The 16,723-nt window shown below is 42.6% G+C and overlaps 1 protein-coding gene across 1 annotated transcript in view; it reads left to right on the top strand.

Annotated features, from left to right (window-relative positions):
- Ryr2 (ryanodine receptor 2) overlaps positions 1-16,723 on the top strand; it is a 387,717-nt gene that overhangs the window by 199,207 nt on the left and 171,787 nt on the right. The window contains exons 34-41 of the mRNA XM_038334286.1: positions 1,279-1,441; positions 1,797-1,883; positions 5,522-5,748; positions 7,766-8,570; positions 9,481-9,681; positions 12,608-12,713; positions 13,290-13,433; positions 15,905-16,178. Of these exons, the coding sequence (XP_038190214.1) occupies positions 1,279-1,441; positions 1,797-1,883; positions 5,522-5,748; positions 7,766-8,570; positions 9,481-9,681; positions 12,608-12,713; positions 13,290-13,433; positions 15,905-16,178 (2,007 nt within the window). The remainder of the gene's footprint in view (positions 1-1,278; positions 1,442-1,796; positions 1,884-5,521; positions 5,749-7,765; positions 8,571-9,480; positions 9,682-12,607; positions 12,714-13,289; positions 13,434-15,904; positions 16,179-16,723) is intronic.

Raw genomic sequence — 16,723 nt, 5'->3', positions numbered from 1 at the left:
CAGTTACATTTTGTGTACCATCCTTTCTCATTTGTAAAACACCGAACTCAAACCAAACCTTCAAAAAAGTGAAGAAGGCCATCTTCCTTGCAGAATAAGACAAGAGAAGATCCTCCCATTTGCTTCTACCCTGTGCTCCCATGCGATCCTCTCTGATCTGCTATGCCAGGTCTCAGAAAGAGTCTTTCCATAGTGCTGCTTTTCTTCTTCAGCTGAGCCATCCTTTTTGGTGACCTGGGAAATGCGCTGTCCCTCCCCCAGCACTACAGACAGATAAGGGCTTTTGCAAAAAAAGCCTCAAAGAGTACTTGATATCAGCATGGGACCCCAAATACCATGTCTTTTAAAGAATAATCTGGACATCTATTTAATTCTCAAAGATGGCAACGATATAAGAAAAACACTGATTCATGTAAGAATGCGATAACTGACAGGTTATTAGCGTTGGAAACAGGATGAGGGAGAATCACCGAATACCAGGTGCCGAGCGCAAAGAAATGCAACCTGCATTTGGATAACCCGAAAAGGACTCTATCCAGCCTTTTTGGTTTTGTCTCCCTTCCTGCCTGCCTCTGGCTTTTCCTTGCTAGCCTTGTGATTTGTTGGCTGTAATGCAACTAAGAGAATGGAATAGAACTTCCCAATGAAGGTTCTGGTGAAGGTGAAGTCAGATGGAACTTATAGTCAGCAGTGCTGTGTGCATTGTCTACTTAGCTGTCCTTTGTAGCATCACCAGAAATTGTGCAAAAAGGCACATCATCTTGGTCAGGTATATTATTGCACTCATGGCTCGTATAGAATTTGCCTGGGGATTTTAATCATGTTTAAGATGAATTCTCTATCTCAGAACAAGTAGTGGGGTGTGTGTGTGTGTGTGTGTGTGTGTGTTGGGGGGTAGTGGTGAAAATTTGAATAATTTGGATAATTACTCAATAGTCAAACTTTTTTGAACCTCAGGAAAAAAGGGTCCAGTTTGGTTTGAGTATCTTTGTTTTTGTTTTTATTTTGCAGAGGAGGTACAGATCAATTCTTATTTGGCCTGTCTCCATTAGGTGTGAAACTTAGACACGCGACAGACCTGATGTAGACTGTCCCCCGCAGTCAATGAAGTACTGCTCAGAATCACAGACTTGGGCCCATTCTGCATCTCTCCCATTACAGCATGAGCTTGTTGCTTGCACAGCATAATTTAGGCTTAGTTGGCAAGATACACTTGCTTTCTCTCGCGATCGAGTTTGTGCAAGGATACAAATGTGGATTGTTCTTTCTTTAATTCAGCATCAAACGCAGCAACTGCTATATGGTGTGTGCAGGAGAGAGCATGAGCCCTGGGCAAGGACGAAATAACAGCAATGGTCTGGAGATTGGCTGCGTAGTGGATGCTGCCAGCGGGCTGCTCACATTCATTGCCAACGGCAAGGAGCTAAGTACTTACTATCAGGTATGTGGTCAGAGGTAGCCTTAGGCTTTTGCCCCTGCTAAAGGGAAGCAGATTTCCTAAGATGAAAACTCAGAAATTAACAGAGAAATAAAACAGCTACGTGTTTATGACATGTGCAGTTTTCTTTAGAATATTTGCAGTACTGCGAGCCTTTTGGAGTTAACAGTATTTCCCTCCAAACCATCTGTGCAGTTATGAACCCAGTGATTATTGACAGAATATTCACGAGACGAAAGGGAAAGTCTCTAGCCTCCTTCTGTCATGTGCCTCTTGGTTGTTTTAAAGGAAATGCCTGTTTCTTTGTCTCCTGTCTCTTTCCTTTACTAACACCCACACCCTCACTTGTTCATTTAAGGTGGAGCCAAGCACAAAGTTATTTCCTGCAGTTTTTGCACAAGCTACAAGTCCCAATGTCTTCCAGTTTGAATTGGGCAGAATAAAGGTAAGAAAGCCTCTGTTGTAGTGTGCTGCTATTGCTGTAACAAAACACTCTGACCAAAAGCAGCTTGGAGAACTTCCAGATAAGAGTCCATCGCTGAGAGAAGTCAGGGGAGGGAGCACTGAGGAATGCTGCTTACTGGTTCCCTCTAGGGCTTTCTCAGATGGCTTTCTTATACAGCCCAGGAGCCTAGTGCTATTACACCCACAGTGGACGGGGCCCTCCTACACCAGACAAGACCACCGTGAAGACAATTGATTTATTATTATTTCTTATTAGTGCTTTGGCTGCATGTATGTATGTATAATACTTGTGTGTGTCTGGTACCCTTGAAAGCCAGAAGAGGGCATCAGATCCTCTGACACTGGAATTACAGATGGTTGTGATCTTCAAGGTCAGTGCTGGAAACCAAACCCAGGTTCTCTATCAGAGCAGTAAGTACTTTTGACTGCTGAGGTATCACTCTAGGCTTTAATTGAGGTTCCCTTTCCCAGGTGACTTTAGGCTGTGTCAAGATGATAATAAAAACTAAGACAGACTATAATATTGCATTTCTATTATTTTCTATTAGTGCCTAGCATGTACAAAACGATACTGTGTTTTATTACCAATATAGATATTCTTTAGAGGAAAGATAGCCCATTTGAAAATCTCTTTCAGATCACTGTGATAACATAATTCAAGTTTCTTTGTTTTGAATATATTGTTTGATCAAACAAAGCTTATAAAGAAAAAAAAAAACACTTACCAAATTGCATACAATAAATCACTGATCTGGTAACCAGATGTCGGTCCTTGACACCATGCATTGAGGAGAGAATGAGCTGTGGGATTCTCTAGGAACATAAATGGAAGAGTAGCTAAGAGGCCCTGGGCAGAAGAGGTGGCAATGATTTGTGGGTTGCTTGCTTTACTATTAATCATGACTGTCCAGGTACATTTACTAGGAGAAAGCCCTCCTGTTCAAGCGAGAGAGAAAACAGAAGCTGGGTGAAAATGGTGAGGTTTAAGTGGTTCATTGTGATGCTCGAGGATTCCTGCTGGGGCATGGGTAGAGAGTGACAAGCTCAGAGTTAAGAAGTATAGGACACATGCTCTGCTGAAAAGTTGGCATGCATTATGTAGGGTGTTTACTGACATTTGAAGAGGGGTGTTGAGTGTACTGTGATTTGCCTTGGAATAGTCTAGTGGGAGGAAGATGGGGGTACAGAATGAGGGTAGGCATTGGTTAGTGTGTCCTCCTGATCTGATACTGTCTGATGGGGACTGTGTTAAGGGCCTCGAGAGTCTTAATGGAGAGGAACTGGAGGGTTCGTACTGTTTTCTGGGAGAAGGCAATAGGACTTGACAACAAATTGGTTTTTATAAGATTAGTTAATTGGATTTTAGCACCCAAAGCCAGGCTGATATTCAAATTTTATCCAGTTTGGGTGATTTGGGAATGTTCATGCCACAGCTAGACAAGCTTGTTGAAACTGAGGAAAGATATTGGATTTCCTCTTGTGATTGTAAAATTTGGGTGCCAGGCATGCTCTGGGTGAGTGTGGTTGATTGTTTCCAGGCTGAGCCAGTGACCTGCAGTTTGCTCAGCACATTTACTGAACCGCACCAGCACAGATCTATAAAATGTGGTTCTCAGTCTCTTTTGAGTGGAGTTAAAGCAGCATAAATAACAATTTTACCATCCTGATGTTTAACATTGTCTCAATGAACTTACAAATGCATAATGCATGCATATATACTTACATATCTATAGTTAGAGATAGGGATGGGGAAGAGAGTAGGGGAAGACAGGGAGACAGAGAGATGAAGACAGACAGACTGAAACACATGCTATGCTGAAAATGAAGATTTTTCTTTTTCTTTTTTTTTTTTTTTTTAGTAATTCAGAGATTAGATAGAATTTATCTTTAGAGTTAGTGAAATACCTGCCTGCCAATATGAAAGGGAGAAGATGGAGGGATGGAGAATCTTGTTGTACCAATTAAGGAAGAGGTATCCATGAGAGAGATTGAGAATTAACCACCAGGAATGTAGGAGGAAAACTGGGGAGGTATGTTAGACAGGCCGCTGCATGTGTAGATTCCGAGTGGTCAACAGTCAGAGATCAAAGATGGCACAAAATGGTCAATGCAACTTGAAGAAAGGGAGCTTGTAGATGTGTTGGCTGGGAGGATTTTTGGTGAAGGACGAGAAGAATTTTCACAAAATGCTATGAGAAGCTTTATGGCAGCAAATTCAAGCAGGGATGTGAGAGTGGAGAAGAAAGTGTGACTGGAGGTCAGAAGGGCTCCTTCCCCCTTCCCCCTGCTCTGAGTCCTCAGGGAATGACTCCAGTAGCCTCCCAGGGGTTTCCTTTATCCTTGCTCTTTGCCACACTAGTCTGAGTGACCCTCATGGCTTATGTCATGAGTCAGGTGGTCGGAGCATCCTACTACATCCTACATCAGGTACCTGAAACCAGCTGACATTCATGGCCTGTTTCCCTTCCCCCATGCTCTCCTTCCTCTCTCCTGTGCTCATGACCCCCTTTCCTGGTTCTGTCTTGGGGTTCCTTCATACCCTCCCTTCCTGCTTTTCTTTATATCTCCAAAATGGAAGCTATTAGAGAGCGTGGGTTTTCTTCGCTTCGTTCGTTAACATATTTGCAGTGTCTAAAACACCCCCTGAGCTCTTTAGTAACCATATTCTCTTCTAGTCATAAGAAGGGAAAGAAATAGCAGGAGGGATAAAGTATCTATAGAAAACAGTTCAAGGCTGTGGAAAGGGAGGAGAGACTGAAGCTCAGGCGGAGAGGTCAGACATTGTTTTTAGTGTTCCTGTTGGAGGAAATAAAAAAAAAAAACGTAAACAACATGCATGGAGAAATACGTCGGAGTAGAGCCGAGAACTTTCCATCTGAAGCTAGAGGAAGTAAGGCTGGCTGAAACAGCCCATTCGAGGTTGAGGAAGTATGAGTTGTGCTGGTTACTGTCATGTTTGACTTGCATAGGAGACACCTGGGTTTATCCACACAGTTATCTCTGTGTACTGCAGGTTAGATAGAGTGTACTTAAAACAGATGATGAGAGATGATGAGAAAGAGAGCTTAGTTGAATCTAGTAAAAAAATGTTTGGTACACTAAAGGCCTCCCAGTTTCCTCTAGGACTAGCTCTACAAAGGAACCTGATGGATACAGCCTATGTTTGATCATACTTGCGTGGTACACATGGGAAGACACATCCCTTGACTGGTGTCCTTGCCCTGAAATTCTGAAGTTTCAGCTGTTGCCTCACAATTTTTTACATCTGTTCTTTCAGAAAATTTTAAGCTAATTTTCTATTTTTTTTTTGTTTTTTTTTTTTCGAGACAGGGTTTCTCTGCAGCTTTTTTAGAGCCTGTCCTGGAACTAGCTCTTGTAGACCAGGCTGGCCTCGAACTCACAGAGATCCGCCTGCCTCTGCCTCCCGAGTGCTGGGATTAAAGGCGTGCGCCACCACCACCCGGCTAATTTTCTATTTTTTGTAACTTCATAATCTTCATTCACGGTGGCTCTTATTTATACCAGCTCTTTCCTATGTAGCCTATCAGTCGGTGTGTTAAAGCCCCAAGTGACATGAGCAATAACCCTTTTCTTTCTTTTATCTGCTCCATGCTCTAGAATGTGATGCCTCTCTCAGCGGGATTGTTTAAAAGTGAACACAAAAACCCCGTGCCCCAGTGTCCCCCACGTCTGCACGTACAGTTCCTGTCACATGTTCTGTGGAGCCGGATGCCCAACCAGTTCTTGAAGGTGGATGTCTCTCGAATCAGTGAACGCCAAGGCTGGCTGGTGCAGTGTCTGGATCCTCTGCAGTTCATGTCCCTGCATATCCCTGAGGAAAACAGGTCAGCCCCAGGCGCCCATCACTGCTTGATTCAGCATGAAGAAGTAAACTTTCAGGATGAGGAGTAGATTGAGGAAATAAAATGTGTTTCAAAAGCTTGGTCTGGAGCAGGAAGAAGGTAAAATGTGAAGACTCAAGTTTGGTCTCCAGAACCCATGTACCAAAGACCCAGTATGGATATATGGTGGTAATTTGTAATCCCAGGGCTGAAGGGGGAGAGACAAGCATATCTCTTGGGATTGCTGACCATCCATCTGAGCCTCAAAATAATAAATAGAAGGTAGATGGCTCATGAGGAATGGTACCTAAAGCTGGCCTTCTAATGTCTACAAACACACACACACACACACACACACACACACACACACACACACACACAATGGCCTGCGTAGCTCAGGCTTCAGTATATTTCTCAACCACTTTGTTATCTATGAGACTCACTGAAGCAGTAGCATCCAGAACTGAGAGATCTTGGGGATGAGATCCTAGGGACCACTTTATAAAATTCTTCATTTTGGATTCATGAAAAACTGAGACCAAGGAGCTTAAAGAATAAAAAGCATGAAGACAATGAGAGTACTTTAGTAGCGAACTTAGGTGGGTTTCTAGGCAGTAATGACAATGTCAAGATCTTCTCCTGTGGTTCCCCTCAAAATGGCAGTGATTTCACTTTAGTGACCTGTTACAGATTAGGAGATGAAGTTCTTAAACTGTGCACCAAGTTCTGTGCAAGGTAACGTGAAAATACTAGCTAATAAATTAAGTGAAAACTTGGCTTGAAAACAGAGGTGATACTCATTGTATTCCACCCCCCACCCCCCTCACTGTCCTTCTCAAGCCTGTGGTCTATAAGGAATTGTAGGAACAAGGCTGGGTTTTAGACCACCAAATGTTGGTGAGGGGAGGTATCATCTGGCCATCTGGTTTAATAGAAACAAAGTGACCTGACCTAAAGATCCAGGGTGGCACAGAGTAAGGTACCATTATCAGAGAAGCTTTCTAAGGCAGTACGTGATGGAATGTTGGGAGAATCACAGGTAGTCAAGATGAAGAGAATATGTAGTTGTGGAGTGTTCATCCCCCAAATGAGGCACTTTTATTACCCCTGCTACAAGGCTCGGGAAACATTGCGGAAGAGGGGGTAGAAAGATTATAGGAACCAAAATCAGGGCATCCTGGGACAAAGAATGGTTTTCTGCACATGGCCAGACTGTTGCACTCACAAACTCACAGCAGCTGAGACTGTCTGCACACGACCTGCATGAGATCAGTCCAATCAACATTTCAGGATGGATGGGGAATGGTCTCACTAATCCTCCAACAGAGTTATTGGCTGGTAGAAGAGAGTCAGTTTTATTTAAAGGTGTGTTATCTTATACGTCTATCACACTTTAGTGGATGCCTTCACACCCGTGAGTATATGAAATTTTCAAAGAATAAATAAGATAAATTTTTAAAAAGAGTTCAAGCAGTTACCTTTTTATTTTGTTAAGAGGAAAATGCCATTGACATTGTTTGTTTCATGAGCTGTATGCAATGCATGTACTTTGTAGGAACATAGGTCGTTCTGGCTGGCCACGCTGGGGTCCGTGCAGGATGCACGAGTAATTTATATCAGAGGCGAGTGCTCTGTTGACCCATTGCTGACCTGTCAGGGTCATAGTGCAAATAGAGCGACACTATGGTCCAAGGTGTGAAGCTCTCTGTTTTCACACCATGTTCATTTGTTGGAAAAGGAAAGCTGGGATCTTCCCCAAGAATACTTAAGCTCCGAACTGGAGAGGTCAAGGCTCGGGCTGAAACACACATATCTGAAAGGATACTCACAGTCTTACTACCAGGGAGGATGAAGTGGAGTTCTAGGTGAACTCAGGGTTGACATGTCCAGCTTAAATTCTCTTAGTAAGAAAATGTGTAAGCCGACTAGAAATAGCTTACAAATACCGTGAAACCGCTACGAGTCAGAACGTTGAGAGATGTTTGTGTCTGCTCCCTTCACCCTCTCCTCCCTTCCGCAGGTCTGTTGACATCCTAGAGCTGACAGAGCAGGAAGAGTTGCTCCAGTTTCACTATCACACCCTCCGCCTCTACTCCGCTGTCTGTGCCCTCGGGAATCACCGGGTGGCCCATGCGCTCTGCAGCCACGTGGATGAACCTCAGCTGCTCTATGCCATCGAGAACAAGTACATGCCTGGCCTGCTGCGTGCTGGCTACTATGACCTGCTCATTGACATCCACCTCAGCTCCTATGCCACCGCCAGGCTCATGATGAACAATGAGTTCATTGTCCCGATGACAGAGGAGACAAAGAGCATTACCCTCTTCCCCAATGAGAACAAGAAACATGGTCTCCCAGGCATCGGCCTCAGCACGTCTCTCCGGCCTCGGATGCAGTTTTCCTCCCCTAGTTTCGTGAGCATTAGCAATGAATGTTATCAGTACAGTCCCGAGTTTCCACTGGACATCCTCAAGGCCAAGACCATCCAGATGCTCACGGAAGCAGTGAAGGAGGGCAGCCTCCATGCTCGGGACCCTGTGGGTGGGACCACCGAGTTCCTGTTTGTGCCTCTCATCAAGCTCTTCTACACCCTGCTCATTATGGGTGTCTTTCACAATGAGGATCTGAAACACATCCTACAGTTGATTGAGCCCAGTGTGTTTAAGGAAGCTGCCTCTCCAGAGGAGGAAGGAGGAGCCCCAGAGAAGGATATCAGTGCAGAAGACTCTAAGCTGGAAGGAATAGGTGAAGAAGAAGCCAAGGTGGGCAAGAGGCCCAAGGAAGGCCTGCTCCAGATGAAACTCCCTGAGCCAGTTAAACTACAGGTAACTGGGGGGAAATGGAAGGACTTTCAGAACTGCTCAGTGTTAAAGTAGTAAAATGCACTTGTCTTCCTCTCTCTTTGTATTGGTCTCCATAAATCTACTTTCCATTCTTCACTACCCATTTATTTGTGTCTCTCCCCATGCATCTGCATAAGCATTTTTCCCATGTGATATTTAGTTGTGTGTGGATTTGAGGCACAAATGGCCCCCTTCCTTCCCAGCTCTGCTGTTGTCCTTGTTAGAACATGCATGTGCACCTCTTCTTAGAAAGCAAGAATTTCCTTCTCCAGCATGGATGTAAGGAGTCTAGAGATACTGCCTGGCTTCGTGTTCATCAAGGTTTATGGAGGCTGCTTAATCCGTGCCTCTTCGGTGCTTGAGATTCAATGTTTGAGTCATTGGCATTGACATTACTCATCAGCTCAGTCAGCATCAATAGAAGTTGTATTCTGGACCATGTGTTTGGTGCAGAAGAAGGAATCAGGTATGAGTTCTGCCTTCCAGACATTCACAAGCTCTAGGGAAGTTTGTACCTGTTTGTGAATTTCTTTTTAATGTAGCATTGCCAAAAATCCATCAAATTGTCTGAAGCAAAAGATGAATTGCTAGAAGAAAGACCTTTTGGATTTCTGTTAGAAAGAGAAGGATGGGTCTTTGTAGGTCGTGATTTTAAGTGAGGTCAGGTAGAGAAGCTGGAGTTCTAGAGTGGGAGCCAGAGAGATTTGGTGGAAGGTGCCAGGAGCCTCACAGACATGGCAGACAGCCCTGTATGCAGCATGAGGCTGGAGAGGCCAGGGCGATGCTCCTGGGAAAGTAAAGGAGGGAAGGGAGCAACTAAGAATATTTGACACTAATTATGGCTTGATATCCATTAACTATTAATGGTGTTTCTTTTAAACCATCTTCTCAGATGTGCCTCTTGCTTCAGTACCTCTGTGACTGCCAGGTTCGGCACCGGATAGAAGCCATAGTAGCCTTTTCAGATGACTTTGTAGCTAAGCTTCAAGACAATCAACGGTTCAGATATAATGAAGTTATGCAAGCCTTAAACATGTCTGCTGCACTCACTGCACGGAAAACGAAGGAGTTCCGGTCACCACCGCAAGAGCAGGTACCATAGTGGAAAGCTTTTAGGACCTGTACATTATAAAACTGTATAATAAATTATGAGTGTTTGTTTTTTCTTTTCTGTTCTGCTGAAATTAGCCAAGTTCATTTGGCCAGTATTCTAAGTTTCACCAAAAGAATCTACTTGGTTACTTTAAACTATTATTAATTGATTAATGGCATATTATTATACTATTGGATAAGTAAGTAACTGATTGCTAAAAGGCATCCAGTAACCTACAATTGGTTCAAAAAGGTGAGGATGCCATCACTTGAGGTTCTACAGATAATGACAATGTTCAACCAGAGACGGGTCAACCTTGACTGGCATGGGTCACCTTTAATGGTAGAAACCCTCCACTCTTAGAAATAGACACTAGATTCTTTGTCTTTTGGCACCCTTGTAGAAAAAAGGGCCAGTAGTCATAGGACCCTTTCTCTGTATCTTCCCATTGGCTAGTGTCAGATTAAGCTGGCTAAGATGGGAGTTTGAGAAAAATCCAGAGTTCATTGCATAATATTGAGAACACTCACATGTCCAGTTACAAATTTCTTCTTTGACCAGGAGAGGACTAGGTAAACAGGAAACTCCAACACTAAGACTACAGCTTTTAATATCATGACAAAGCTACTCTCACTAAACTTCCAAAATAGGAAAAAAAAACAGAGGGATCTCAGCAAAGGACAAAGAAGAACCCATGGCATTTTTGATTGAAAAACACAGTAGCTGGAATGGATAGCAGGCTGGGGAACATGAAGGAGAGGGCGGAGGATGCCGTTCTAATGGGGTAGAGCTCAGCATAGAAGAGTCCCTCAGAGGAAAAGAGAGAAGAGAGAAAACAAAGAGAGACAAAGGATTTTGTGGTGGTGGCTTGGGGCTGCAGAAGGAGAAACAAGAAGAAAATGTCTTAAAATATTAAATTTTCTAAGGCAGTGGTTTTTCACTTTCCCAATGCTGTGACCTTTAAATACAGGCCCTCGTGGTGAACCCCAACCATAAACTTATTTTCATTTTATACCATAACTAATTTTGCGACTGTTATAAATAATAATGTAAAAATCTGATATATGGGATATCTGATATGTGACCCCAATGGAAAGGTCATTTGACCCCCAGAAGGGTCGTGACCCCCAGATTGAGAACCACTCATCAATGACTGTGCAACTAGAGATTCAAGAAGCCAGTAAAGCCCTCAACAGCAAACCCTGGAGTATTTTACACTACTGCACATTGCAGCTGAATTTCTGAAAATTACAGACAAGGAAAAAGCCTTGAAAGAACTGAAATTTTAGTTGCAGAGGGAGGATAAGCTTGAGTCTAGCAGGTGGTTATCAGAGAAGATGAGGCCGGTATGAAGTGGAAGGTGAGTCCCAACCATTGACGGAAAACCTGTAAGCTCAGAGTTCTACACGCTGTGGGAAGGACAGGAGTGAACAGCTGACACATAAAAGTAAGAAAAGCGGCCAGAGAGACGGTGGTGAGGTTAAGTCTGCTTGCTGTTCTTCCAGAGGACCCATGGTTGGTTCAGAGCATCCCCATTTAGTGACTCACAACCACCTACAGCTCCAGCTTTGGGGATCTGATGTCCTCTTCTGAAATTGCACACAACACACCACACACACACACACACACACACACACACACACACACACCATACACACATACACACACACACACATATACACAGAAGTTATGGGAATTGAACTATCTTGGACATACTATAAAAGAGCTAATGAATTTTTTTCTCAAAAACAGAAAATGGTAGAAGAGAATAGAGAAAGTCAGAAAGGAAAAGGCAAAAGAACAATAGAAAGTGTTAGCCTACATGTAAATAAAAACACATTTTCTTTTCCCCCGGATTTATCCAAATATTGTTTGGGGGTTAAGGGCTAAATAGGTATTATAAAACTGTCTTTTATGGTTCTAACTGGGCACGTGGAGAATTTTAAGATGACTTTATTGTAAATGGGAACTAAGAGGACATGGATCGAGATAAGACTTCAGAATTCTTCCCAACTGGCAAGTGCTGGCCTCAGCAGCTAAGTTATACAAAAAGGCATGCATGGTCTCTCCTGAGTATTTTCTCAGAAAAGCATATGAATCTGTAATTATCTCCGATCTGTAATAAAATCACACTATAAACTTTGAAATTTTTCAAAAGGAAAATATAAGAGAACATCCACGCTGTCTTATCTTCATTTGTCAATTTAATATATTTAGTACTAAGACTCGAGCAGATGGAAGGAAGTGTCTTGCGTTTTGACTGAGACAAGAATATCAGTGTCAGCATAGCTATCTATTATACGGCTTTTCTGTTGTGTTTAGATCTCTTCTCTTTGAATCTGTATCCTTCTCAAAAGCATTCTTTAAAATATGCAGAAAGTGCCAGTGGTGGAAAATAATGGATGTGTAGAGCATAATAAATTGTGAAGAATATAATAAAATACCTCAAAGATTTTCTTATGTGTTTGTGTGTGTATGTATGTGTGAGTGATTGGATGTATGCTTCGTGTGAGCAGGTGCCTTTGAAGGCTAGAAGAAGGTGTCAGATCCCCTGGAGAGAGTGACTGGAAGTTATAAGCCACCTGATAGGGGCACTGGGAACTAAAGTAGAGTCTTTTGGAAAAGCAGCAAGCATTCAAGCCATTTATCCAGCCTCTAAAACACCTGTCGTTAAAGATAACAATGTGTATGAATCTAAAATTCAGTAGCCCCAAGGAGGAGTCTAAATGATTTTAACTGTTTTCCAGCCACTACATACAGGCGGAGTTGACTTATATTGTGATGCTAGTTGGGCTGAAGGATGACAGTGGCTTTTGACTTATTGAAGGGGGTTGTTTGTGCACATTAGAAATGTGATTTTCAATGCTCCTGAATTCAAATTCTCCACCCCTTCTGTTCTTCCTCTCTTGCTGTTTTCCTCTTCCAGATTAACATGCTTCTCAATTTTAAGGATGATAAAAGTGAATGTCCTTGTCCTGAAGAAATCCGAGACCAACTGCTGGATTTCCACGAGGATCTGATGACTCACTGTGGTAAACTCACTGTTCCTGTATAATCTCTGTTGCTGTGTCAAAGACCTTGGCCAATGGCAACTTTGAAGAAGAAATACTTTCTTGGCTTTGGCTTACACTGCCAGGTCACAGCCTATCACTGAGAGAAGTCAGAGCCAGAACCCAAGCAAGAACCTGAAAAAAAAATCACAGGAATGATATATTTGCTGCCTTGCTCAGGTTTATGCTTTTAGACAGTAGGATAAGAGGTTCTGACAAAGAGTTTCCAATATCATTGATGCTGGAAAGGTCAGGCAAAGAGCAGAATTGATCTTTACTCCTGATGGTGCGTTTTTGTTCTCCACTCAGTGTGAATATGTCCTGATTGTCAATGGTCTTGAAATAACAAGAACTGGGGAAGAAGAGGAAGGAGGGAGCAATGCTGAGAAGTGAATTATTTTTGAGTGTTCAGGGGCAAGATAGCCTAATAGGTGCTGCTGGTTGCCTGAGAGCTTGCTGGGAGCTGAGGATGGAAGAGCAGGAGAGCCCGAGATAGCTCCCAACTGTGTACTGTTTTCAAAGAGTTTCCTTTTCTGCTCCCCCTGCTGTTTATGCTAGGAATTGAGCTGGATGAAGATGGATCCCTGGATGGAAGCAATGACTTAACAATCAGAGGACGTCTGCTGTCCCTGGTAGAAAAGGTGACCTACCTGAAGAAGAAACAAGCTGAAAAACCAGTTGCAAGTGACTCCAGAAAGCCCTGTAAGCATTTGAAAGGGTCCTGGTCCAGTACTCAGCCACGATATTTATTCTTCCTGAGAATGAACATTACCCTCACTAGGAGGTACTAACTTCCTGGGATCAGCGTTAGTATTTGTCGAACCCAGAAGTAGACAGTAGCAGCTGCTGAACTCACAGGACCAGCTTGAGAGAGAACTGCATTGTCAAGGGCTCCTTGCATAGCTCACATTTTACCTATTTGGTCACAGACTGTCAAGAGAAAGCTTGGGAGGTGGCTCAGTTAGCAAAATGCTTACACTGTAAGCATGAAGATCTGATTTTGGATCCCTAGCACCCATGTAAGAAGCAGTAGTGCACACTTATAATCCCAGTGCTGGGGTAGCAAAGACAGGGGGATCCTTGGGGCTTGCTTGCCAGATAGTTTATTCAAAGTGGTGAGCCCCAAGGTTTTTAGAGACCCTGACTCAAACAATAAAGTGGAGGATTATCCAGAAACACATTCAACATCAGTCTCTGGCCTCCAATCATGTTCATATTTGTTACTGTATGTACATGTAGACACATGTGAACATGTATGCAGACATATACACACACAGAGAAATTATAAAGGGGATAACTTAGACTTTGTTGGTGAATACTGCATGTGATTTTTAATATAAAATTAAACTGTTCCTTTTAAAGTTAATAGATATTATCTATAACTATAAATTTGATTCTGAAACCTTTCTAAGGTATGCAGTTTTGGTTAATTGTATACTATTTGATCAAGAATAGTGGCGCTGGTCATTGGAACCAAATAAGCCAGCCCTGCTGGACTGGGAGCTCTTCGGAAGTATGCTGAAGGGTTATGGACCACAGCCATTAGATCCACATTCTTACCAATGCATTTCTAAGATCCTACCAATCTTAATGTACAGCACTGGTTTAGTAACAGGTCTTTCTAGACAAAATTAGAAATCTTATTCTTAAAATTATGTCTTAGAGATGAAAAGAATTGAGGCAGGCCATCTTCTGCCAGAGTTCTAAGTTTTCTAATAAGGCAATATGCTAACATTATTTATGGCTTTTACTTGTTATCATGGCAATGAGATTTTGAGATATGTGGGAATCTATTGACATTTCTTGCATTGATTTTTGTTTGGATAAAATGGATAGATTTGCTTTTTCTTAAATGATATCTAGGCACAAAATAAATAGCTTCATTTAAACACCAGCCAATATATAAATGACAGAAATTAGGCCTCACTGCCTCTCAGCCACATCTACCCTACCTAACTTAGATGCTTTCGTTTTTGTTTAAGATGTTTAGAAAATTCTACTATCTTTGAATTAACCGATGCCTGTTTTGCCACAGATAGTCTCTATGTCTGATATGATTTTCTGTATAGTTAAAACTGAACGATCAAATCCTTTCAGAAGCATTTAAGTAACAATGTAGATCCAAATTTAAATAAAGCCGTAAACCATATCTATCCATAAACCATATCGAGGGGCTGGAGAGATGGCTCAGTGGTTAAGAGCATTACCTGCTCTTCCAAAGGTCCTGAGTTCAATTCCCAGCAACCACATGGTGGCTCACAACCATCTTTAATGAGGTCTGGTGCCCTCTTCTGGCCTGCAGACAAACACACAGACCGAATATTGTATGCATAATAAATAAATAAATAAATGAATACCATATCCATGGAAGAGAACGCTTAATTGAGGGAATAGCTGGATAACCAAGCACCACACTGAGTTGTCCATGGTGAACCTTTGAAGGTGGAGTGATGGCAAACCTGGGAAGAGAATCAGAGAGGACATGGATGGAAATAAAAGTGTGGGCCCCTTGTGTTCTTGGATAGATTTGTGGACTCAGAGTAGTAGTTTTGCCACTTTTCTATTGTCCTGATAAAAATACCCTGCCCCCCCCCCAAAAAAAAACAAATCAGGGAAGAGAGGGTATATTAGGACTTACAGATCCAAGGGGGTGGAGTCCATCATGGTGCGGGAGGTGTGGCAGCAGAGGCATGAGGCCATTGGAACGCATTCCTTGTGCATAGGAAGCAGAAAGAAGTGGGAAGCACAGGATGTGTGACCAGGTTACAAAACCTCAAAGCCCGTCTCCAGGGACATACTTCCTCTAACAAGGTTCCACCTCCTACAGGGTCTATAACCTTCCCAAACGTTGCTACCCACTGGGGACCAAGTGTTCAAATTCATGAGCCTATGAGGGGCATTTCTTATTCAAACCACAATAGCTTGTATCTTTGAAACAACTAAATTATAAGAAATATTACTTAGACAGAAGTGCATAGTTTTTCTTCCTTAATAAATTGCATCTAATCTCTACAGAAAGAGTGAAGATATTTAAATAACTCTGTAAAGAATATCTCAAGTGTACTTAATGTGTCCTAACTTTTGTGATACGAGTATGGGGTTGTGTGATTATGGAGTTGAAATGTCTAACTGATGTGTCTTCTTTCACTACTTGGCCCAAACCTGCCATACAGCCAGTCTCCAGCAATTGATTTCTGAGACTATGGTGCGGTGGGCTCAAGAGTCTGTCATCGAGGACCCTGAGCTGGTGAGGGCCATGTTTGTGTTGCTGCATCGACAGTATGATGGCATTGGGGGTCTAGTCCGGGCACTGCCGAAGACCTACACTATCAATGGTGTCTCTGTGGAGGATACCATCAATCTGCTTGCATCGCTTGGTCAGATCCGATCTCTGCTGAGTGTGAGGATGGGCAAAGAAGAGGAGAAGCTAATGATCCGTGGATTGGGGTAAGCTATGTAGCCATAGCAATCTTGGTCTGATAGATTTCTTCTCATTTCATCCAGTTAGCAATGCATGAGAAAGCTCTGACTGGATTATGGGATGATGTCAAGTATTTTCTTCCCTAGAAATCAAGGTTTTAAATCAAATTAGAGAGTTTCTCACTGGGTCATGGGCAACCTGGGTGGGGGGATTCATCCCTGAAGAAAATTGACCCTCCATTCCTCGGTACTATATGGAGCTCCTCAGGTAGGGTTCTGTCCTTATGAGCTTTCTCCCACCCACACTGTATGTGGTCTTGTGCAGGTCTTATCCAAGCAATCACAATAGTTGAGAGTTTATGGGTGTGGTACTCCCGTTGTATCCAGAAGACATTTGCACAGAATGTTTTGGCATGTACCTTTTTGCATGTATGATACTTTAAAAATGGATAATCAGTAAAAGTTCACGAATTTGACAGATTAAAATGCTAATGTGTTATTGATACATAGAAACTTGATTATTTTCAACCCCTCAGTAATGTACAATTATATGTAAAAACACACTAAAATCT

The sequence above is a fragment of the Arvicola amphibius genome, chromosome 6 (genome assembly GCF_903992535.2).
Source record: "Arvicola amphibius chromosome 6, mArvAmp1.2, whole genome shotgun sequence".
Lineage (NCBI taxonomy): Eukaryota > Metazoa > Chordata > Mammalia > Rodentia > Cricetidae > Arvicola > Arvicola amphibius.
This window is presented reverse-complemented; position numbering and strand designations above follow the sequence as displayed.